At 57.7% G+C, this 25,370-nt stretch overlaps 1 protein-coding gene across 1 annotated transcript; it reads right to left on the bottom strand.

Moving 5' to 3' along the window:
- Positions 1-1,276: 1,276 nt before the first annotated feature.
- On the bottom strand, positions 1,277-24,763 carry INTS3 (integrator complex subunit 3; the record flags this gene model as incomplete). The annotated part of the gene is made up of 21 exons (XM_072358461.1): positions 24,610-24,763; positions 22,240-22,323; positions 21,253-21,336; positions 17,726-17,839; positions 16,737-16,821; positions 15,556-15,622; positions 12,597-12,741; positions 11,943-12,072; positions 9,651-9,748; positions 8,809-9,000; positions 8,295-8,382; positions 7,874-7,953; positions 6,803-6,894; positions 6,545-6,651; positions 5,723-5,842; positions 4,438-4,567; positions 3,922-3,976; positions 2,826-2,931; positions 2,455-2,497; positions 1,528-1,647; positions 1,277-1,430 (listed from the first exon to the last, which is right to left on the bottom strand). Coding segments are annotated over exons 1-21 (2,199 nt in total), but the record flags the coding sequence as incomplete, so codon positions are not given.
- Positions 24,764-25,370: the final 607 nt, after the last annotated feature.

The raw sequence follows: 25,370 nt of genomic DNA on the forward strand, positions 1-25,370 counted from the left end.
TGGCCGTCATTGACACTCACCCGCGCAGCGTCGCACCTGGGAGACTGCAGGAGGGCAAAGCAAGGTCTGGGTTGGGGGGTGGGGGTGGGGGGGGGGGGTGGCTGTGTGCAGTGTCACCCCCCAGCCCCACCTGTGGGCATGGGGCCATACAGGGCTGTACGGAGCCATATAGGATTGTATGTGGCTGTACAGGACCACACGGGACTTTATGGGGCTGTATGGAGCCACATGGTACTATATGGGGCTGTATGGAGCCATATGGGGCTGTATGGGGTGGAGTGAGATATAAGCATTGGTTTCAGTGCAGCCATATGGGGCTGTACAGGGTCATATGGGGCTGTACAGGGTCATACGGGGCTGTACAGGGTCATACGGGGCTGGACTGAGCTATATGGGGCTGTATGGAGCCATTTAGGGCTGTACGGGGCAGGGTGAGGGATGAGCATTGGTCTCAATGTAGCCATAAGGGACCATATGGGGCTGTGTGGGACCATATAGGGCTGTATGGGGCAGGGCGAGGGATGAGCATTGGTCTCAATGCAGCCGTATGGGACCATATGGGGCTGTATGGGTCAGAGTGATGGATAAGTGTTGGTCAATGCAGCCATATGGAACCATATGGGGCTGTGTGGGGCCATATAGGGCTCTATGGGGCAGGGCGAGGGATGAGCATTGGTCTCAATGCAGCCATAAGGGACCATATGGGGCTGTGTGGGGCCATATAGGGCTCTAATGGGGCAGGAAGATGGATGAGCATTGGTCTCAATGCAGCCATATGGGACCATATGGGGCTGTGTGGGACCACACAGGGCTCTAATGGGGAAGGAAGATGGATGAGCATTGGTCTCAATGCAGCCGTATGGGACCATATGGGGCTGTGTGGGGCCATATAGGGCTCTAATGGGGAAGAAGATGGATGAGCATTGGTCTCAATGCAGCTGTATGGGACCGTATGGGGCTGTATGGGTCAGAGTGATGGATGACCATTGCTCTCAATGCAATCATATGGGACCGTATGGGCTGTATGGGTCAGAGTGATGGATGACCATTGCTCTCAATGCAATCATATGGGACCGTATGGGGCTGTATGGGTCAGAGTGATGGATGACCATTGCTCTCAATGCAATCATATGGGACCGTATGGGGCTGTATGGGTCAGAGTGATGGATGACCATTGCTCTCAATGCAATCATATGGGACCGTATGGGGGTCTCAGAAGCAAATCAACCCCAAGACCCCCATCCCCACCCCCCCAGCTGACCAGTGCCCGCCCCACCTCAGTGTAGATGGAGGGGGTGAGGTAGCAGAGCAGCCGCACGTCGTCCTCCTGGCAGGCCTTCATGTCCATCATCAGACACGTGTGCAGGTCCCCCAGCTGCGTGGCCTGAGCGAAGGACTCGTACAGGTTCATCTTCCCCGCTGCTGCTTTGCTGGGGAGGGGGGCGAGGGGTGAAGGGACGAGAATTGGGTGAATGGGACGGTGGGGGGTGTTGGGGTCCCCCCATCCCCAAAGCCCCACTTGCCTACCTGGCTTTTAGGTAATAGAGGAGGTGGTAGCCGATCTTGGGCTGCTTCTGGTAGAGCTCCGAGAGGAGATCCAGCAGCAGGGAGAAGCCGCTGTTGTCCTCCTGCATCTGGCACAGGTTCCTGGGGATGGGGGGGGGGTGGTGTGTAGGGTTTGGGATATTGGGGTGGGGGACATATTGGGGGTGGGATATTGGGGATATCAGGGATGGGGAACACAATGGGGATGGGAAATGGGGGTGGGATAGTGGGGTGGGACTTGATACCCACTAGGGTGGGACATACAATGAGGATGGGATATAGGGGACGGGATATAGGGGACGGGATATAGGGGACGGGATATAGGGGACGGGATATAGGGGACGGGATATAGGGGACGGGATATAGGGGACGGGATATAGGGGACGGGATATAGGGGACGGGATATAGGGGACGGGATATAGGGGACGGGATATAGGGGACGGGATATAGGGGGACGGGATATAGGGGACGGGATATAGGGGACGGGATATAGGGGACGGGATATAGGGGACGGGATATAGGGGACGGGGCACACACCGGGGTTGGGATATTGGGGATGGGACACATTCTGGGGATAGGATATGAGGGTAGGACAGCCAGTAGGGTGGGATGCATGTGGAGGATGGGATATTGGGGTGCAACACTGGGAATAGGATCCACAATGGGGATGGGATATAGGGGATGGGGCACATGCTGGCGATGGGATATAGGGGATGGGGCACACACTGGGATGGGACACTGGGGGATGGGACACACACTGGAGAGGTGATGTTGGGGATGAGATATTGGGGTTATTGGGGATGGGACACACACTGGGGTCGGGATATAGGGTTGGGACACACACTGGGGATGGGATATAGGGATGGGACACAAGAAAGCCCTGGCTGGGCCATCTCAGAGCAGACCAACCTAAATATGAGGTAGAGCGGCTTCCCCACCGACTCCTCCAAGGGGGGGACCTGCAGGGCACACACAGCACTCAGACCCTATGGGTGCTCCCAGCAAACAGGGGCAGAGCTCTGGGACCCCCAGGCTCAGCCTTAAGGGATGGGGAGATGGGAACGGTACTAAGAGAGCCCCAATGGTCCGCTCTAAACCCAGCCCTAATAACAGCCAGGGGGTGAGAGCAGAGCTGGTTTCCCAGGCTGGGAAGGGAACTGTGACACTGTGGGTGTGAGATGTGCTCCATGCTGCTGAACCTCACAGCCTTGTGCAAATGGGGGCAGTTGGAGTGGGAAAAGCCTTGGGGTGAAATAAGAGGGAAATAAAAAACCCCCCTTACTCCTCCGTGATCTCCTCTGGTAAAACCTCCCCTCGGAAATGAGCCTTAAACAGCTCCTGCAGGCAGGAGGCGAGAACCGACAGCTGCTCCGAGTCAAAGTCCTCCTAATGGGGAGAAAGGGAGGGATGAGGAGGGAGGGATGGGGACGGAGGGATGGGGACGGAGGGATGGGGACGGAGGGATGGGGACGGAGGGATGGGGACGGAGGGATGGATGGGGAGGGATGGATGGGGAGGGATGGATGGGGAGGGATGGATGGGGAGGGATGGATGGGGAGGGATGGATGGGGAGGGAGGGATGGGGACGGAGGGATGGGGACGGAGGGATGGGGACGGAGGGATGGGGACGGAGGGATGGGGACGGAGGGATGCTCACAGCCTGCATGGGGACACAGCAGCACAGCTGGGAACGACCCTGAGCTGCTCAGAAGCCATTTGGCAGCAGCAAAAGCAGCAATGGGACCCCCCCCCCCCCTCCATGCAATACTGCCATCCCCTGCAGCAAAAGCAGCAATGGGACCCCCCCCCTTCATGCAATACTGCCATCCCCAGCAGCAAAAGCAGCAATGGGACCCCCCCCCCCCTCCATGCAACACTGCCATCCCCAGCAGCAAAAGCAGCAATGGGATCCCCCCCCTCCATGCAACACTGCCATCCCCTGCAGCAAAAGCAGCAATGGGATCCCCCCCCTCCATGCAATACTGCCATCCCCAGCAGCAAAAGCAGCAATGGGACCCCCCCCCCCTCCATGCAATACTGCCATCCCCAGCAGCAAAAGCAGCAATGGGATCCCCTCCCTCCATGCAATACTGCCATCCCCTGCAGCAAAAGCAGCAATGGGACCCCCCCCCCCTCCATGCAATACTGCCATCCCCAGCAGCAAAAGCAGCAATGGGATCCCCTCCCTCCATGCAATACTGCCATCCCCTGCAGCAAAAGCAGCAATGGGATCCCCTCCCTCCATGCAATACTGCCATCCCCTGCAGCAAAAGCAGCAATGGGACCCCCCCCTCCATGCAACACTGCCATCCCCTGCAGCTTGCAACCTGCTGAGCTCAGCCCTGCAGAGGGCCACCACGGAGCCCTTTTTTTTACCTCCAGGACTTGATCCACGATTTCCTGCATGACCTCACATTGAGCTTCCGTATCGCTGGAGCAGAAAAACAAGAGGAAATCCAAGTTAGAAAGGAAGATACTGAGAGAGTTGCAGGATGGAAAGGGGGGGGGGGGGATTTGTGCTGAGCTGGATCTGCTTGGGAGCCCCCAGGACATGGGGGGGGGGGGGGGTTAAGGAGAAGGGGGGGGGTGACTCTGTGCTGGTGCCACAGCTCCAAAGCACAGAATGGAGCCTTCCTTAAGGTGCCATCAATTCCAAGGCTGCTCAAAGCAGAGATGGGCAATGCACTGATGTGGGGGGCAGGCAGATCCCATGCAGGGATGCACTGACACCCCCCCATTGCCTCTGTGATCCACCAGCAGGGAAGGACGGAGCCCAAAGCCTTCTGCCTTCCCAGCTCTTGATGCAGAGCAGCAGCCAAGTGCTGCTGTGTCCTGCAGGGCTGCATTACGGCACCACCCCATAGACACCAAGGTTGGACATCGCAAACCAACCTCCCCTTCTGCAGCTGCAGGACTTTATCCTTCAGAGACTCGTCCAGCTGGTCCAGGAATGGCGTGATGTCCACAGGTTCCTCCACGATGGTTTCTTTGATCGGATGAAACCTGAACTCCCTTTTCTTCCCTGCAACGAAGGAAGCAGCCCCTTGGATCAGCCCCTGGGGCCGTCCCCATTGCGCTGTGGGGCCGTGCAGGGCTGTGGGGTGGGATGTGAGGGGCATCCCTGCCTCCCCCCTGGGAGCTGCCCGTGCTCAGGGGGTATAAAGGCAGCACGGGATGCAGCCATAGGAGTGCATAGAGATCCATTCAGCCCAGCTCTCAGAAGCAATACTTTGCCCATCTCCATGCACACACACACACACACACACACACACATAGGATGCTCACTACCCATATTTGGGACCCCAGGACTGACACTCCCTGTGGCTCCCCCCATCCTCTGGGCTCATCCAGGGGCCTCTAACCCTGAGTCCCCATCCAGCTTCTGGATGACAACTGAAGGCAGTGCTGCATCCCAGACCCCCCATCCTGGGGCTGTGGTCCCTCCCTACTGCCTACAGGAGCAGCAGAAGCCCCCAGAGCCTGAGTACCAGGATTGGGACCCCCTGGAGATGCCTCCTTCAGCCTCAGGGAGCCAGCAAAGGGCTCCAGCCCCATGGCTTCAAGAAGGGCTCACAGAGGCCTCCAGTGAGTGTAATGAGAACCTCGTGGCTGAGCAATGAGAAGCCTGAGCCTCAGCAGCTGCCCGAGAATGGGGACAGCCTGTTCCCAAAGAACCCACAGCACAGCTGCAGCAGGGACGGCTCATCACATCCAGTGGGGTGTTGGAGCAGAGAGGAATCCATGGAGGGCTGTGGGGTGGAGAGAGCTACAACGGACGGTGCTGAGCCATGGGGCAAAGCACCAAGCAAGGAGATGAGGCCAACAACTTTCCTTTGAGTGCAGAGCTGTGTCAGCCCTGCAGAGGCCAGCGTGCAGCAGAGGCCAGCGTGCAGCAGAGGCCAGCGTGCAGCTGAGCCCAGCATGCAGCAGAGGCCAGCGTGCAGCTGAGCCCAGCATGCAGCTGAGCCCAGCATGCAGCTGAGCCCAGCATGCAGCTGAGCCCAGGGCTGAGCACCACTTGCAAAGAGGAAATCTGGTTCTATGAGATCTAGGTCTGCTTGGAGCACACAGGAATCCCCTCTGCTGATGGGAAAGGGGCTGTGCAGGAGGCGGTGCTCATAGATGCTGCCTGGGGCTGTCCCAGCACTGCTGCTCACAGCCTGCAGCCCCTCCTCACCTTTGCTGTTCAGGTCCTCCTCATCGTCACTGAAGGCAGCCTCGGCGTTGTCATAGCAACTGTCATCTTTGTCTGACATGTGATTGTCCATCTCCATGGAAACGGGCTCCTCGATTTTGACTGTGGATACGAATGCAAAGGAGTGAGAACAGAGAGAAGATGGGATGGATGGCTTCCGGCACAGCCGCAGGGCAGGACAGGCTCTGCCAATGGGTGATGCATAGGGTTGGGGAGCTGAGGAGCTCTGCAAAGGGCAGAGAGATTCAGGGCAAGTAATGCACCCTGCACAGCTCATCCTGGGGATGGGACTCCATGCAACTCCATGCAACTCCATGCAACTCCATGCAACTCCATGCAACTCCATGCAACTCCATGCAACTCCATGCAACTCCATGCAACTCCATGCAACTCCATGCAACTCCATGCAACTCCATGCAACTCCATGCAACCATCCCCACGTGCTGCAGGGCTGCACAGAGCAGCTCAGGGGGGGTTCAGCTGCAGCAGATGATGCGATGGGGAAAGCAAACAGGCAACAGGCGCTGCCCTTTGGTAGGGCTGGCAAAGCTGCAACACTATGCAGTTACGTACAGGTTAGAAATGGTTGCAATGAGCATGCAGAGACAGAAGGGTCAGCACCTCCTATGGAGCAGAGAGCAAGGATGAGGCAGTGTGTGCCTTGAGCACGCTGCAGGGCTGAGATGAGGGAAGCCCATGGGCACACAATGCTCTCCCTGCAGCCCCATTCTGACCTCCTGGAGGTAGCCGTGCTCTGGGACAGCACTGCTGCAGCCCCCCTCCTGCTCCCCACCCCCTCATTACCTTCAATGGGGGGCGATGGGGAGCTGCAGAACTCCGGGAACTTCTCCCTCAGCATGGCTCGGAGCTCCTTGTCCAGCTTGGGGTTGTCAAAGAGAGGGGCCAGGTGGCTGTGGAAGGAAGGGGAAGGGAGGAAAAAGAGCTTGGATGCAGCCCCTGCTTTCATGGTGTCCCCCCCCCCCCCTGCAACCCCTGGGGGTCACCCTGCTGGTCCCAGGGTGGTCAGTGCGTGGCAGCTCTGGGCACAGAGCAGAACCTTACGCGAGGACGCGCTTCTCCACGATGTGGGTGAGGGAGTTGAAGACCCCCTGACGAACGTGAGCTTCCAACGGGGGGTAAAAGTTGGGAATGATCTGAAAAAGGGAGAGAATGACGGAATCAGCGCCTTCCAGGACACAGCTGGACCTGCCCAGGTACCCAAAGTTGGGTTAGATGGGTTCTGAGCACCCAAAGGAGCTGTGGGTGCCCCATATTTGCTGTAGGGGAGCCGCATGAGATGGCCTTTAAAGGTTCCTTTCCAACCCCAACCGCTCTGTGATGCCATGAGCCCAACTGCTCTGCATCTCAACAGGAACAGCCCGTGTTTGGTTTCCTGCCCCACAGAGCAGCCTGTACATCTCCCAGGGGTGAGAAAACCACCCAGGTGCTGCAATGGGGGCTGCAAAGGGCCCTGGAGGCAGAGCTGTGCTCCAAGCAGCAGCTGCAGGACAAGGGGAATAAGAGATGGGAGCCCCTGGGTGACATCCTGCTCCATCCACACACAGCTCTGCTGCTGCTGGAGGGAAGAAAACAACTCCCTGAACTGAGGGGTCAAGCCCAGGAACCTCCCACCCAGATCCTGAGTCAGCTGCTGCTTTTGGATGTGCACAGCTCTGGGATTCAGCTTCCAAGAAGCCCATCAGATCAACATGGGACCCAATGACCAGAACCAGCCCCATGGATGGGGGGGGGGATGGCACAGCCCCACGCTCTGCCCAAGGACAAAGGGAGGATGAAAGGACGGCTCTGGCTTGGGGAACATCACATCCAGATTGTGTTTACCCCTGGGGGACGATGGCGGGCCAAGCACTTCATTGGGTACTACAGCAAAAGGGAACAATTCAGAAGCCCTTTTTTATCCTAATCCTCAGCCTTCTGGAAGGGTTTATTTGCAGAGCTGAGGAGGTTTGCACGCCTTCCCCACTAATGAGGGACACATGGGCTCAAACTTGGTGCTCCAGAAGCAACCAATGGACTTAGCAGCCGTGCTGGGTGGTGCCTGCAGGGTGAGGCTGCAGGGGGAGGGGATGTGGCTGCAGCCCCTAAAGGAGCTTCAAGGAGGGAGCAGCTCACCCGGCACATGAAATCCAGCAGCGTGGCGGTGATGGCTGGGTGAGGCTTCATGGAGTGATGCATCACAAGAATGGCAGGTTCTGGGTGGGAGACAAGGAGGGAGCACACAGTGCTGAGAGCCACAGAGATGCCCACAGCCCCTCCTGCCGCCCCCCCCCCCTATATCATACAGAGGGCACTTCTGGCTCCTTGCAGCCCCTAAATACCAACCAGGCTTCAGGCAGCCAAACTGAGCTCCTGCAGACCCCATTGGGCCCATCACAGCAGCCCCCCATGGGCTGGAGAACCCACATATATAAGGGAACTGATGCTATCTGATGTGTTGGGACTGATGCTCTCTGTGTTGGGCCTTCCCCACCCGACCCCACTGCCTCTGCCAGCTCTGAAAGCCATCACTCCCCTCCTCCAAACCCCACAGTACCTATATTCATGATGCTGTCCTTCTCAGGGTTGAAGAAGAGCCAATCGTAGAACAGAGCCAGTTTGGCATTGGAAGCAGCGACGTTGGACTGGAGAAGGAATAAAGCAAATGAAGGTTGGATTCGTGGCTGAACCTTTCAGACCAGCTGGGAAACCCCTGAGCAAAACTGCTCCAAGTGCAAAAGCAAACGGGGCCCTCCTGCTGCACGTGCTCCTGCACAGGCCTTAAAGGCATCCAAGCACGTAAAGCAAAGGGCGTGATAAGCTGGAAGGTGAAGCTGGGAAAGCTGATCCCAAAGGATCCAACACGTGGCACAGGCAAGGCTGGGATCCAGAGCACGCAACAGCTCGATGCCATCACTGCTCTGCAGCTCCCCACCAACCTCACAGCAACACGAGGTCACCCCAAGGCAGGGAAGGGATCCCACGCAGCTCTCAGCTCACTGGGACTTTGGGGGACCCCAAAAGTGGGGCTGTGAGGGGCAGCGGGAGCAGGGAGGGCTGTCAGGACTCACCGTGCAGGTGGTGAGCAACCAGCCGATGATGGCCCAGCGCGGCAGGATGTCGGAGCTGAGCACCTCGTTGGATGGATGCACCACCCCACAGATGTAACGGATCAGGTCGCAGCGCAGGGATTGACTGTCAGGAGTGGACAGGTATTGCCTCTGGAACCAGTCCTGGTACCGCTTCTGCTGCCCGAACCGCACCTGAAAGGAGAAGGGCAAAGTGCAGGCATTGCTATGGGGATGCTTAAAGCCCAGCTCAGGACCACCCAGCTGGGAGTGGATCTGCACGGCTGGAAGCACAGATAAGAGCTCTGCGCTGTCACCGAGCAGCTCCTGGGCCTCTCGCACATGTCAGAGCTCTGATAACCCACCGCAGAGCAGCCCTTTGGCTTTGGAAAGCAGCCAGGCTGGAGCAGAGCTCCTTGCAGCCCACCTCCATGCAGCCCACCTCCATGCAGCCCACCTCCATGCAGCCCACCTCCATGCAGCCCACCTCCCTGCAGCCCACCTCCCTGCAGCCCACCTCCCTGCAGCCCACCTCCCTGCAGCCCAACTCCATGCAGCCCACCTCCATGCAGCCCACCTCCCTGCAGCCCACCTCCCTGCAGCCCACCTCCCTGCAGCCCAACTCCATGCAGCCCAACTCCATGCAGCCCAACTCCATGCAGCCCAACTCCATGCAGCCCACCTCCATGCAGCCCACCTCCCTGCAGCCCAACTCCATGCAGCCCAACTCCATGCAGCCCACCTCCATGCAGCCCACCTCCATGCAGCCCATCCTGCATCAGCACCCAGCGCTGCTCGGGGTGCCCTGCAAGCCCCACGTGGGTCAGCTGAAGGCTCCTGCTCACCCGTGAGGTCATGAAGAGCAGTTTGGTTTCCATATCCGGGGTGAGGCGACAGGCCAGGAATTTACGTGAGGTCCTGGATTGGAGGAGCTGCAGGACACCTGCAGGGAGATGAATGGGGTTAATGGGGTTGAAGGCTGCACAGAGCCAGCAGGGATGCACACTCAAGGTTGGGGGGGGGGGGTCAGCTCAGAGTGCTTCCTTCCTCCAGGCTAAAGGCATCGGGGCTCATGGTTTTGGGCTGGGAAGGGTCTGCTGGGACAAGCAGGGTAAAGGAAAGGAAGGGGGAGGAGGGGGGGGGGGTGGATGTGCAGCACAACAGAACGGGATCTGGAGGAGGGATGAAGGAATGCAGACACGGAGCTGCAACACGGAGCATTCCCCATCTGCCCCATAGGGAGGCAGCACAGCGATGCCCTCCCCCTTCCTCCTCCTCCTCCCCCCAGCCTTGGCTGATCCCTGCTGCTCGTCCCACAGCTTCAGGTGCAGCTCTCAGCAGCAGACAGCGGGGCTGGAGGACTCCAAGCTCTGCAGCACAAAGCCTTGGTGTGAAGGCAGCCCTGCTGCAATGCTCCGATGTATGAAAAGCCTCACGGGCAGGGGAAGCAAGCAGGAAAAGGAGGAGGAGGGGGGGGGGGGGGGGAGGATTGCAAAAGCCTCTTTCGTTCCCAAACAGCTGCAAGAGGAGAAATTTATGGCCTGAGTGGAGGCTGTGCTGCTGCTGGACGGGACCTGAAGGATTTACAGCACGTTGCTCCATGCAGACAGGCGGGCGCCGGAGCTTTTTGCAGCGCTCACCCTGCTCAGAGCTCACACTGCAGCCAGGCAGGGTTGCAAGGGGGGGAACTGCAGAATGCAGCAGAGTTTGGGGGGGAAGGGGGTAGAGCTGCACAACACCTCGCTGCAGAACAGCTCCTCGGGTCACCTCCGGGTGCTGCCAGGCAAATAGGTGGCAAATATGAACTATGGGACCAAAGGAATAAGGGTAAAAGCCACAGCAAGCTGAGCAGCAGGGAAGGAAGGAGCCGGGGGTACCGATGTCAGCCCTTATTCTGTGTGGTTCTATGGGGCTGCTGGGCTCCAACTGCAGCAAAGCAAGGAACCATCGGCTGCCCCTGCTGATGTGGGAAGGGGCACAAAGCAGCAGGGATGCCCATAAGGTGCCCCACAACACACACGAGCTGCTGTGAGCATCCAGAGGTGAGAAATGCCACCGGTAGGACTGAGCCCCTGCAAGCCCCCCCCCCCCCCCCCAACACCCCAAAGGGGGAAATGCTGTTCCTGCAGCCTCCAGGCAGCATGGCAGTCAATGAGCACCGACGGGAGAGCTTCTGGAGATGGAGGAGCAGCCAAAGAGCTGCACTGAGGAGCATTTAATCAGCAGACGGGCTGCCCCTTCCCTTGGGCACAATCTGTGCTCTTTAACGTGGCATTAATGCGGCCCCAGAGAGTAGAGCTGGGTAAGGGCTGGGGGGGGGGGGGGGGCACTTTAAAGCCCTGCATCCAAGGGCTCAATGCAGACAGATGAAGATGTGACAGCCCCGAGAGAAGTTAATAATTCACAGCAATTAAAGCCATAAATAAAACACTCTCTCTGCCACGTCCGCCCTAAGCCAGCCGGTACGGGGTGGAAAAGTGCTGGGATGAATGGAGTCCCATTGAGGAAGGGACAAGTGCTGCACCCCCCTGGGTTTGTGCTTCAATGGCACAGGGATTCCTCGGGGCTCACATCAGAAAGAAACTCGGATATCACCCATCTTGCTGCTCCTGCCCAGCTCAGCTTAGAAAGCAGCTCATAGAAACACGACCTGAAGGGTTCGGTGCAAAACCAGCCATGCAATGCCACGACTGCTGTCACAGCCCGGCTGTGTCCTCATGGTCTGACTGCTCAGCTGTCTGAACTGTTTGCTTTCCAGCACGGTTTAAAACCCAAATGCCTCTTAGGAACCTTCTGCAGTGTTTGAGACAGCAGCAGAAGCCGTCCGGTGCCAGAGATGGTGATGGGAGAGCAGAGCAGCTGTTGCTCAGCCCCAACAGCCAGCAAAGCGCAGCCCTGGGGGAACCTCCTTCTTCCCCTTAGCAATGAGATGGGCTGTGCAAGCAGAGCCTCAGCACTAACAGAGGTGGAACCACACGGTGTCCTTGCAGCTCTTTGCACAGCCAGCTTGCCGTGCATGACAGCAGCCCCAGCTTTAGGGCCAGCAGGGTGGGATCAGTGGGGCAGGAAGGGCCAGCAGGGTGGGATCAGTGGGGCAGGAAGGGCTCAGGACCCCCAAAGGAACAGCCTTTATTCACCTGTGAACTGAGTGCTGAGCACCTGCGGGTTGTGGATGATGTCCTTCCAGAGCTGCTCAAACTCAGGGATCCTCGCCACGTTCTGCAGGAGCCGCACGAGGTCGCGGCCGATCATGAAACAATCCATGAACTTGGGGGGGAGAGAAAAGGAGAGGAAAAAACATCACATTGAGTGCTCACCTGCTATAAGGGGGGAGGAGGAACATAGAGTCCTTCAGGCTGAGGCCGGCGGCAGATGATTCACCCCATGCACCAATGTCCACCCCTGGCATGGTGCCCCCTCTTTGAAGCCCGTAGGTTGGGAGAGGCGAGCTGACAGGCAGGGGAAGGTCAATGGCTATTTTAAACCGTTCCCTTCTCTTGCAAAGCAAACAATCAGCCCATCAATCCTCAGCCGGTCTCTGGAAGGGTTGCTGCCATCGGTCCCTCTCATCCAACAGGGAGGGAGGTTGGGCAGCACCGTGGCAATGGGGGTGAGGACCTTGATGTTGGGGGGGGGGGGGGGGACCCAAAGGAAACAGCACAGCCTCCACCAGCACTGCTGGATGAACACAGTGTGCACACGAAGGGCCCTTGCTTTGCTTTGCTCACCCTTTGCTTTGCTTTGCTCACCCTTTGCTTTGCTTTGCTCACCCTTTGCTTTGCTTTGCTCACCCTTTCCCGGAGGAGGGAGATGCAGAAATCCACCTCCTTCTGGCGCAGTGCTTGGAGCGGAGCGGTGCCGTGGTGGTCCACGATGAGCCGCAGGTAGGTGTACACGGCCATGGCTATCAGCAGGCTGCTCTTCAGCACCCATTCTCTGCAAAGGAAGCGTGAAAACCAACCAAGCAAAGTATTTTCACCCACTGTGAGACTGGTCAGAAGAAACTGAGCTTGGAGGAGAGGGAGCAGTGCAAGGCCAAGCTTTGATCTGGGAGCCTCCAGCACTGATCCATCCCCTCTGCAACCCCTTTGGCAACTGCAATCAAGAGCTCAGAAGAGCCAGCAGTGATCTGCTGAGCAGCAAACACAGGGAGCAGCTCTGCAAACAGGTGTCATTTCAATGCCACGAGAGCAGCTTTGCCCATCAGCGCAGCAAAGCACACCGGCTCTTTGGATCCCATAAGCTCCCATGGAGGTGCTGCTGCCCCAGACTGCAAGCAGAAGGCAGGCAGCAAAGCAGAGCCGGATGGAATAAGGCAGGAGGGTAGAATAGGGTGCACAAGGCATCCCGGGGGGGCAGACACTGCAAGAGTGAGGGGGATCTGAGTGCACAGAGTGCACAGAGGGCTCTGCCCAGCAGCACACAGCACACACAGCACACACAGCAGGCTCTGCTTTTCCACCCAGCAGGGCACCAGAGCGGTGCCGGGGCCGGATTTGTTTCTCAGCCACCCTTCTGGGTGTGCCGCTTTCTCTGCTCTCCCTTATCTGACTGCAACAATAAATCCTCTCCGTCCATAAAACCGACCCAGTCTGCCTGCCTGTTTGGTGCCTGGTGCCAGGAACGGGCCAGGAACGCCGCGGTGCCTCCCATTGATTGATGGCCTTCGGCATCTCCCTAAATCACAGCCTGCCCTCCCAGAGCTGCTGCCACCTGAAGAGCCACAGCATGGGGACAAATGGGTCAGCAGCCCTCAATCACTGAGGTTGGAGATGGGGGGGTGGTGGGGAGCCTGGGAAAGCTCCAAGCTGGGTGCTGAGAGCTGTTAATTAGCAGCTGGGCACTGAGCAAAGGTTAAGTCCAGGGAGGATGTGGCTGTAATTAAGGGATCCTGGGGGGAGCTGCGGGGTCAGCACTGCCCTTGTACTGTGAGCAGGGCAGAAAGGGAATAAGGGGGGTCCAAAAGGGGGGTTGGGAGGGGGGGGGACAATCACACCCCCAGCAGCCATTGATCCAGAGGCAGAAATACGCAGCCCTTGCTTGGGGAGGAGCTGCCACCAGCAGCAGCTGAGCTCCGTGATGCTGCGGAGAAGCAGCTTTGTTGCTCCTGGTTTTAATTAAAGCAAGCACTCAACGCTCCCGAATGTGGAAATCAGACCTTCACCCGAGTGGCTTTAATTAAAGCTCCGGTTCTCCTCCTTTAATCAAAGCACATCCTGGCAAAGAGCTGCAGGTTGAACCTCGGGCTCTTTGCCCAACCCTCAGCTCACTCCTCGTGCTGCTTCTGAGCTGCTGCACCTCATGCATGGACACTCGGCAGCGCCTTCATCGGCGGCCAAAGCTTCTCCTCTCCCATCTGCTCCTCTGACAAACTCCTCCGGCAGCCACGCTCCCATCGCCCTCAGCTCCCCTTGCAGCCCTGCAGGCAGATGCGGCAGGAGCTGCTCCTCCTGGGGCTGCATCCGTTGCTTTGCAAGGGAAGAGATGCTCCGTGCAAAGAGGGGATGCTCCGTGCAAAGAGGGGATGCTCCGTGCAAAGAGGGGATGCTCCGTGCAAAGAGGGGATGCTCCGTGCAAAGAGGGGATGCTCCGTGCAAAGTGCAGGCGGGCAGCAGGACGAGGTGGGAGGCTCGGATGGGACAGAGGAGCTGAGCTCAGCACGGGGGGGAATGCAGAAGTGCTAAAGAGGAGCAGAAATGGGACGAGCCCAGGAGAGAGTGGGGATCCCCCCCCCCTCGGAGGGTCCCTACACGGGGCAGTAGGTGGCACCAGCAGCTGTTCTCAGGGCCAAAGAAATGCTTTAACCACCAGACAGCTCAACAGAGCAAGAATCGCTGCTATTACAACCAATGCTCGTAGCAAAGCTGCAAGCTATTTAAAAGTAAGGACTGCCCAGCTGAGCCCATAGGACAAAGCTGGGCCCATAGGACAAAGCTGGGCCCATAGGACAAAGCTGGGCCCATAGGACAAAGCTGGGCCCATAGGACAAAGCTGGGCCCATAGGACAAAGCTGGGCCCATAGGACAAAGCTGGGCCCATAGGACAAAGCTGGGCCCATAGGACAAAGCTGGGCCCATAGGACAAAGCTGGGCCCATAGGACAAAGCTGGGCCCATAGGACAAAGCTGGGCCCATAGGACAAAGCTGAGCCCATAGGACAAAGCTGAGCCCATAGGACAAAGCTGAGCCCATAGGACAAAGCTGAGCCCATAGGACAAAGCTGAGCCCATAGGACAAAGCTGAGCCCATAGGACAAAGCTGAGCCCATAGGACAAAGCTGAGCCCATAGGACAAAGCTGAGCCCATAGGACAAAGCTTCCCAGCTGGCTTGTCCCCAACACATGGAAGTTGCAGCCCCAGAGAGGCAGAAGCTGTTTACACACAGGAAGCTTTTTGGGCAATTAAGTCCATCCTACTCCCCCCCAAAAGGAACACCTCCCCCGCAGGAAAATAGACCTGGGCTCAGCTCTGAGCCACGCGTGCACTGTCAGTGCAAGGCAGCTTCAGCCTGTGTGCAAGGCAGCTTCAGCCTGTGTGCAAGGCAGCCCTTAAGGTTGGCTGGTTAATGGAAGGACCTGAGGACGAGCCCACACAGCAGGTGGGATTGCAGAGCTGGAAATGCACACCACAGCCTGGAAACACACATGGAAGCGAAAGGGGGACACACACACACAGGGCTTCTGTATAGAAACCCCATTGGCACGCTCCCACTTGCACCATCACTGCAGACACTGCCCCGTCCCATTGGTACCTCTGCTCTGTCAGGATCTCCAGGACATTCTCTGCCAGCCAGATGTTCTTCGCTGTCACATCCCCCCCTGTGAGGGAAAAAGGATTAAAGGAGAGCAAAGTTAGGTCAAACTGCAGGGTAAAGCGAAGCAAGGGGTCTACCTGGCCCTGCCCGCCCATAGGTGCAAGCACAGCACACCAGGTAGGGGATGAAATGGGGTCTTTGCTACAACCGCCCTCCTGCAAAATGGAGTGAGGGATGGGGAACTCTCTTTTCTGGAAGGCAAAGAAGCCAAAAAGGGCTGAGGTTTGGTGTGAGCTGCTGAGCAAACAGAGGGACACAGCAGCTGCAGGGAATGCCCGATATCCCCAGCAAAGGCCACGAGTGGGGCAGGACCTGGAGCTGCAGCGATGCAAGGAGCGGAGGGACTCCGACTTGCACAGCAAAGAGGCCAAAACAATGGGATCACAACAATTAAAGCATCATAAAGCACCGAGAAGGGGACGGCGGCACCCTGCCAGGACAGAAGGGGCCCAGCATGGGGAGGTGTGAGCAAGGAAACAAGGGATGCCTTGATGCCTTCAGCAGCACTTTGTGGAACTGTTTGCTCTGCCACAACAAGGCCGGCGCTCAGGGCTCCGTCCCCTCCCTCCCTCCCCTTCTTCCTCCCCTTGAAGAGCAGACAAGAGCAATTTGCAGCCCCAGCACAATGAAAACACAGCGTCAGGTTTTTATGGTGGGGACACCAATTCCTGCAGCCTGGACGTCAGCAATGGGGCTGAGCGGGGAACACGGAAGAGGCACCGTTCCTGCAAAGCCGGAAAGGCGTGCATGTATGTCTGTGTGTGCAAAGCACTTAAAGCAGGACCCCACGGGTAACCCCAGCTCTCTTTAAGGGCTGTCACCCCCCTGTTAACCCTCCTGTTAACCCCCTGCAGCTCTCCCTGCTAACGTCACTCGTGGCCCAGAGCAGGCACTGAGGATGATCCTGCTGCCCTCATGCAGCGTGGCAAGGTGAAAGCTGGCACCAACAGGAACTGATGTGCTTCCTGGTGCCTCCAGCTCTTGCCAAAGGCTCCTGGCTCTCTCCCTGACTCACTCCTCATGGAGGATGTTGGGACCGAGCGACTCTCAGGGCTCATATCTCTGCTCCTGGCTGCTCTGAGCATGGTGTGCACACAGACCCCAATGGCTGAGCTCACCTGCAATCTGCTTCATGAAGGTCATGCAGACACCGTCGGCGCCGAGCACGCCGCTCTTCACCAGCTCCCGCAGCAGCCACACCAGCTGGGCAGAAGCAGAGGGGAACATGGCTTGAGCCTCCCACCACAGCACCATGGATGTAATACCACCCCCAACCCTTAGCACACAGCACCATGGATGTAATACCACCCCCCAACCCTTAGCACACAGCACCATGGATGTAATACCACCCCCCAACCCTTAGCACACAGCACCATGGATGTAATACCCCACCCCTTAGCACACAGCACCATGGATGTAATACCACCCCCAACCCTTAGCACACAGCACCATGGATGTAATACCCCAACCCTTAGCACACAGCACCATGGATGTAATACCACCCCCCAACCCTTAGCACACAGCACCATGGATGTAATACCACCCCCAACCCTTAGCACACAGCACCATGGATGTAATACCACCCCCAACCCTTAGCACACAGCACCATGGATGTAATACCACCCCCCAACCCTTAGCACACAGCACCATGGATGTAATACCACCCCCCAACCCTTAGCACACAGCACCATGGATGTAATACCACCCCCCAACCCTTAGCACACAGCACCATGGATGTAATACCGCCCCCCAACCCTTAGCACACAGCACCATGGATGTAATACCCCAACCCTTAGCACACAGCACCATGGATGTAATACCCCAACCCTTAGCACACAGCACCATGGATGTAATACCCCAACCCTTAGCACACAGCACCATGGATGTAATACCATCCCCAACCCTTAGCACACAGCACCATGGATGTAATACCCCAACCCTTAGCACACAGGACCATGGATGTAAAACCACCCCCCAACCCTTAGCACACAGCACCATGGATGTAATACCCCAACCCTTAGCACATCCCTTCCAAGTGAGCCCACAACCCCCCCCAGCTCCAACTCCCCCTCCTCACCTTCAACCAGGTTGGCAGCCCCCCCCTCACCTGGGTGCGACAAGTATCCTGCAGCTTCAGGTACTTCTCCATGAGGATCTGGTTGATCTTATTGAGGACGATGTTCATGCCATCTCGGCTCACCAGAGCCAGGTCCCGGTAGCACTGAGATAGAAAAAAGGGCCGTAATGAAAAACATACAACGCTTTTATTACTTGTTTTTTTTTTTTAATCAAAACTTGATTAAATAACAGCAAATAAACCATCTCAGGGAAGGGACAACCAAAGCAGGCAGGCTCCAGGGGGATGACCTGAATCCACAGCCTGGGGTCGAGCCAGCAGAGCTGTCAGTGCTGCGGGATCGTAACCATCTCCCCATCTCAGCTGCAGCTCCAAAGGGACCCAGAAATGCAGCCAGGGGTTCCATCAGGAAGGATCAATTAACCAACAGTTCATCTACTATGAGCAGCAAACCAGGCCAAGAGAGCAAAGGTGCTGGCTCTACCCTTCCTCCTCTGGTCAGGACAGCAGGGGAGGGTGATTAGGAAGTAATTTGCTAAGTAGCTCTGCACCAATGTTAATTGGTGCTGCTAAATGTCATGCTATTCCAGAGAGCAGAGCTCCGGTCTCTGCATCTTCCTTTGGAGGAATTAATGAGGCCTCAGAAGATCCCTTTGATGAGGTTTCCTGAGCTCCGGTTTTTTTTCTCCCTCCCTGTTTCATGCAGCGTTGGTTAAACGAATTTCAACCAAACCAAATTGGACCCTCCCCAATTGGACCCTCCCCCCCCCACCCCAAATCCCTGCTACCCAGCAGCCCCTGGCATGAGGATGGTGGTGATCATCCATTGAAAGGCTTGGAGGCAACCTTAAGGCTCAGCACTGAGGGATGGGGGGGGGGGGGGAGGGAACCTGAATTCTTTGCTTATTGCCAAAGCTGTGAGCAACCCATCGCCTTCTTCCCCCCCCCCCAATGCGGGCAGATCGGAGCTGCTGCTCACACAGGGATGTTTAATTAATGGGATAAGGGATGAAGGTGAGCTTTAAATGAATGGGGTGGGAAATAAAACAGACACAGAGCAAGGAAAGGAGCCCAGCTCAGGGCAGGAGGAGATCTCAGAGCCGGGCTCCGCGCTGAGCGTTAATTAAAGGGAGAAGTGCCAGGCAGAGGAGGCAGCCCTGACACGTCAGCTGCTGTCACTTTGATATTTGAAGGCGGTCAAGTGTCCCCGCTCACAGCTGGATGTGTTTAGCACAGCTCATCTCTCCCTGCTGGAGTGTCAAGGCAGTGATACGGGAGGGGGAGAGCTGCAGCTTCACCCCATGGCGCTCTGCTGGGGCAGCTCCAGCCCCACTCATACAGCAAAGGGTTTAAAGGCCACCGTGGGGCATAAAGAGAAAGGTGTCCCACCAGCACCGTGCAGCCCAGCAAGCACAGACGTGGCCCCATGTTCAACACAGCCATCTCAAATAGCCTTCCCTTTGCTATTGCTACTGGTGAGGCTACGCTTGGCCCATAGCAATACTCCTGCAGGCACATAGGGCTGTGCTGAGCCCTGCTCTGTGCTGAGCCCTGCTCTGTGCTGAGCCCTGCTCTGTGCTGAGCCCTGCTCTGTGCTGAGCCCTGCTCTGTGCATCCAGCCCTGCTCTGTGCATCCAGCCCTGCTCTGTGCATCCAGCCCCGCTCCGTGCATCCAGCCCTGCTCCGTGCATCCAGCCCTGCTCCGTGCATCCAGCCCTGCTCTCTGCATCCAGCCCTGCTCTGTGCATCCAGCCCCGCTCCGTGCATCCAGCCCTGCTCTCTGCATCCAGCCCTGCTTTCAGAGCTCTCTCACACACCCTACGAGATGCCCCCATCGGCCAGGTGAGCGTTAACCCCTCTTTGTAAGCAGGGGAGCAAAGCAAGGAGAAATTCACCCCCCCAAAATCTAACAGGAAAGCACTGCTGGCCCTTTGCCACGCTGTCTGGACACCAAGCAGGCGGCAATCAGAGCTGACAGCAGAGCCCAGTGCACTGGCAGAGCCAATTACCCCCAAAGAAAAGCACTGTGCTCCCAGGATCTGACCTGACAAGGGCAACGGGAGCAGCCACGTTGCATTGCCATGGCTGCAGGCGGCAGGTATGTCCTCCTGCCAGCTTGGTCACACACAACTGGGCTGCTTGTCCCTTTGCCAAAGGAAATTACAGAGGGGAAGGCACTGCAGAGGCTCCACTCGGCTCCTTGCAATGTGATTGCCAGGCAGATTAAATGCCACAGCTCGCCAGACTCGCTGCCAGCCCAGCAAAGCACCTGCCCTGCAAGTCCTTTGCTCCCACGCTCAGCTCCTGGGCTCTGGGCATTCCCTTCCAACTGAGGTTCGCTGTGTCCTGGAGGAGAGGAGAACATTTTCTTCCATGTGGAGGAGGGGAACCATCCCATGGGTCAGCAAGAAGAGCTGCTTTTGGCCTCCCACAGGAGACGTATCCAGGAGGAAGGATACGTCCCAATTCAGCCCCCCCCCAGGGTTCACATGGCCAACACCTCACAGTCAGGGCATGAGGCAGAATGGGGCTGGAGGGTCCAACAGATTTAGGAAGGCTTGAAGGAGATGGAACAAAAGAGCCAACCCGCAAAGAGAAACCCAGCCTGCACCGATGCTGCCAGCAGTGGAGCCTTGAGGCTCCCAGGAGAGGCGTGATTTCCTTCTGAGATGTGATTGCTGGGACAGGGACCGCAATGCCACGACAGGCAGAGCTAATCTGGATCTGCTGCTTCGGGCGGGGAGAGCTCTGCCCTCACAGCAGTGATTAAATCAAAAGAGAACAGGGCATGAATCACCACCCTGAGTCCAGCACAGCCCCAGGGCTGCACATCCCTATCAACACAACACAGCGCCTTCAACCCTTCAGTCCTGCACTACCCCTGGTCACTGCAATGCACCCAAACCAGGACCCCTGAGTAACCCCCCCCCTCACCACACACAGCCCTTCCAGGCTCTGGGACCCCCTCAGCTGTTCTCCTTCCCACAGCAGGACATCGCTTCTGTTTGCAGCGCCGCATTCATCTTGATGGGGACGGCAAACAGAGGGTTTAAAAACCTCCCTTTACAGCAGCGTTACAAAAATAGGAATAAAAAAAAAAAAGGGGTTTGCTTAGAAATTAAATCCGCTCTGCGAAATTAATAGAGGCCGAACAAGGAAGATGTAATTTTCCACCAGGAATTGAATGCTTCTCTCCTCCAGAGCCCCATTATTTCTAGAGGCATCTACAGCCAAACCCATAACACAAAGATCCCTGCTGGGCCTCCAAGGGGCAGGCAGAGGATGGGAAGGGCTCTACAGCTTCTTGAAGCCTCTGGACACCTTCCTCCCATCATGAAAATGAATGAACCCCGGGGCTGTGAAAGGACCCAGCCACCCTTCCCTGCCTTGCCCCTGCAGCACCGCATGGGGATGGAAGCGAAGCACAAGAGCCCAACGTTGCTGTCCTGCTGTTATAAACACTGCACGGGGTGGTGAGCTGCACCCAGGCAACAGCTGCTGCTCGGAAGGTTGCTCACTCAGCAACACTGTGCACAACACTGGATGCACGGCTTTACCTTCTGTGCTTGAGCGGGTTCGGTCAGGACCAGAGTGAAAAGCCCCAGGCAGATCTCCTCGTGTTGGGGGGTTCCTTTACATATCTGAAAGAGAAGGGTGCTGTCGGTGAGCAGGGAGCAGGAGGGGATGGGCAGGAAAGCAAACAGAGATGGAAGCTCCTCTTGATGCAATGGAAGGGAATCACAGCAAACACAGTGGGCACCTCCCTGAGGTCTGCACAGCTTCGTGCGCTGGTAGCAGCGATGCAAACCTCGCGGTGCAAGGAGATTTGGGGCTGTTTCAGGATGCTTTGCAAACACAAGAGTGCAAACCAACGCTCAGCACTGCAGCTCTGAGCTTCCTTCCACAACCTGCCTGGCCATGCAGTGCTCTGTGTGCCCGGCCTGGCTCGCCAACCCTCTTCCCATTAAGGAAAGGCAACTTTGTGCCACTCATTCCAAGAGCTCAAGGTGTTCTGGGGGAAGAAAAAAACACATCTGACATATCTGAGAGCTGCTGGGATGTAACACAACAGCTCTCCTTATACGGTAACATCTGCAGCGTGCCGGCGAGTATTTTAAGACCACGCAGAGATAGAAATAAATGCTCCATCCTTCAAGCAGAAGGGCTGAAAGCCGCCCTTCCCCGTGGTCTGCACTCTGCCTGGTTTGGAGGCCAAGAAAAAGCTGAGCAGTGCAAGAGGACAAAAATACATCAGCAATGCAAACACCGGGAGCACGTGAGCAGCAACGGAGCCGCAGCGCACGGTGCTCACGTGCTGCTGCACGCTCAGCTCTCAGCAAGGAACTGAGCTCCCAAATGCAATCCTAAATGAGGATCGAAGCCTTTTAGCTTCTTGGCAGGTTGAAGAGCAGGGAGAACACAGCAGGTTCCGTTCCCTCTTATTGCCCCCTTTGCTCTCTGTGCTGGCAAACCCAAAGCACAAAGGCCTGAACTGCTCCTCCCAGGCTGAATTTCTCAGCCCTTGGGGGGGACATGTCACTTACGTGTGCATTGAGGGCATCGTTGGCCTCCCGCTCCGACAGCCCGTTGGTCAGCGATGTCACGATGCCCACACACCTCTCCAGCTTCTGAAACAGAGCAAAGCACCGTCAGCAGCGCCTGGGATGGGTGCAGGGAGCCCACGGCACGAGCAGCACCCTCAGCTTCCAGCTAGCAGGGATGAGCTGCTTCACAAGCACTTCTCTATGCACAGGTTCGGGTTGGAAATACTCTGCTGATGGAGAGCCAAAAAGGAAAGGTGTTTGTATGCAGTGACACCAACACTGGTGTCGTTTGGATAAGGGAGCAAAGGGGAAGAGTGCAGAGCTGGGATGGAGGTGGGCTCCCCACCTGCAGGAGCCACACAGCTGCTCCAAGCACAGCACGGAGCACCCTGGGGTTCTGTGAAGCCCCTCCGGCCCATTCAGCACCCCAGGGAGCTCTGCTGCAGCTGCTCAATGTCTGAGCAAAGAGCAGCAGGAACAGATGAGGTCTCTACATGAGCATCCCTATGAGATGATGGGGAAGGGCTCTCCAACACGCGGTGCATCACGACAGCACAAACGTTAACAGTGAGAGCTCCCACCATTGCACGTGAGCAATCAGAACAGCTGCTGGCTTTGGCTGTTCCACCGGTGAAGGCATAAACCTTTGCAGGGCCCAAAGGTGCTGATGTGTGACATCTCCTCCAGCAAGGAGCCCTCTGGGGTTCCCTGGGATGGAGGAGATTGCAGCTCTGCAAACAGCCGTGCCCATCTCTAGGGCAGGGAAAGCCTGAGCAGAGCAGACATCCCTGTTTCCATGCAGTCCCTTTGGAGCTGGTGGCGTCCTGGAGCTCCCATTATTGCTCTGCAATCGCATCATTCAGATTATGGAGCTGATTGGAGACTCCTCTGCACATCAATGGGGCCGTGGCAAAGAGTTCATTGAGAAAAGGGTCAGCAGTTCTCCACTCGGAGGCGATGTGAAAGAAGATGCTCCGGTCAGGAATGAAGAGATGATGCCTCTGCCACACAGGCTTTGCTGGAGACCCATAATTGGTGCTATAAAAGAGCAACGGGGCAGCAGCCATGAGAATCCCCACTGTAAAGCAGACCAAGGAAGGACAAGATCCAAAGCTGAGAGACAATGTCAGGAAAACCCCAGCATGAAGAACATCAGTTTGTTGGCAGAGAATTGAGAGCTCAGCAGCAGGTCCAGCACTGACTAATATCACTGATCCCAGGGCTGATGGGGCAGAGCTCACGGAGATGCACCAACCTGCTGCTGGGCCTGCAAGCCACAGGAGAACTCAACTTCCACCTCTGAGCAACAGCAACAAGCTCTGCCAAAACCCACAGCAGAGCAAGAGGGACGTCTTCGTGTCAGCATAAGTTGCAATGAGCTCCAGCCCTCTGTTCACCTCCATCAAAGCGACGTGCCCACCAGCCAGCAGCTCCAACTGCAGCCCAGTGACTTTGCAAACACGATGGGGGTTTTTCCTGCACGTTCCCCATTATGTTGAGCTCAACGTGAGAAACAAAGTCGTGGTGGTCAATCCATCAGTGGGGCTGGGAGCGCTGCTGATACCTGAGCTTGTATCACACCAGGCCTGTTTCCAGCAGGGAAGGAAGGATGGAGGAGCCGCTGGGAGGCCTCTCGCTGTCACCTCCCCATCCTGGGCTCTGTCTGCGTGGAGGAGCCGACGCTGGCGATGCCCCAAATCCCAGCAGATCCACGCCAGGAAGGCAGAACTGTGCGAGGCCGACCTGGGAACGGCCCAACCAGAGCTGGAGGGGACCCAAAGCACACACAGAGACCGCTGGGTGCTTGGAAGGAACAGAAATACACTCCATGTCCAGACCTCGAGACGCGGCCGTTCCAGTCACCTCCCTGTTTTTCCTCTAAATCCAGCACGATGTTTTCTCAATCTGCTCCGCTTCACGAGCCCTAAGTCCACGTTTCCATCCCATATAAATAACCCTCCTCTCCCACAAGCACAGCTATCCAAAGGGGGGCACACCAGACCCCAGTGCCCGGGTTGGAGACCCTCATTTGCTCCCCCAGACACGCACCAGTACTAAAGAGATGCACCCACAGCCTCGCAGCCCTGAGCACCTCCTGGGCACCACTGGGAGCCCCTCCGTGCTCCTGGGCACCACTGGGAGCCCCTCCGTGCTCCTGGGCACCACTGGGAGCCCCTCCGTGCTCCTGGGCAGCCCCAGACCTTCCCTTCCATGCAGGAACCTCTTTGGTGACGCTGTGTGAAGACAAACCCGACGTGTGCTTGAGCTCCACAGGGACGGCTGAGGGCTGCAGCCAACACCCCCCTGCCCACCAACACCCCCCTGCCCACCTTGCTTTGCCCGCAGCCCCCCCCCCACACACACACCTACCTCCTCCAACTCATCCTTGGCATCCAGCAGGGTGGAGAGCAGCAACTTGCCTCCTCCTCCTCCTCCTCCTCCCGCCGCTCCCCCCTTCCCCTTCTGCATCTCCATTGCTGCCGGGGGGGGAAACCCCTACCCGAGGCTGGGGGGGGGGGGGGGGGGGGCTTAGCCTGAATGCAGCCCCCCCTCTACGACCCCAGGGTAGGCCCGGCTGCCCCCCCCAGTCCTTCCCGTTGGAGGATGGGGGGGCTGGACGGGAACCCCCCGGTATCCCGCAGCACCCCGAGCTCCGGTAATGGGGGTGAGCGGGCACAGCGTGAGGCGGGGAACACGGAAGGGGGGATATAAAGGGGGGGATATAAGGAGGGGGGGCTGCTCTTCGACCACTCGCCGGCCCCCCCTGCCGCCGTGCTGGGCCCAACGGGGCCCTATGGGGGGATGCGGGCAGTACTGAGCGGGGGGAGGGCGGAGAGCCCCGGGGCTGACAGCTGCTCTGCAGGACGGGCTGAGCGAAGCGGCTGCCGCCGGGCCGGGAGCTGGAGCAGCCGGGGGGGGGTTTCGGTACCGGGGGGGGGGGGGGGAGCGGCGGCTGCGCGCCCCCCGCCCAGCGCCGCCGGCCGGAAGTCACTGGGAAAGGGACGGGAGGGCCTGAGAGGAAAAGGAAGCGCCCGCCGCCGGAAGTTACCGCCCCTCCCTCTGGTTGGCCAATGGAAGAGGAGATGTGGCTTTGAGTGGCAGGGAGTGGAGGAGGGGAGGAGGGGCGAGGC

Source organism: Excalfactoria chinensis, chromosome 31 (genome assembly GCF_039878825.1).
Source record: "Excalfactoria chinensis isolate bCotChi1 chromosome 31, bCotChi1.hap2, whole genome shotgun sequence".
NCBI classification, from domain to species: domain Eukaryota; kingdom Metazoa; phylum Chordata; class Aves; order Galliformes; family Phasianidae; genus Excalfactoria; species Excalfactoria chinensis.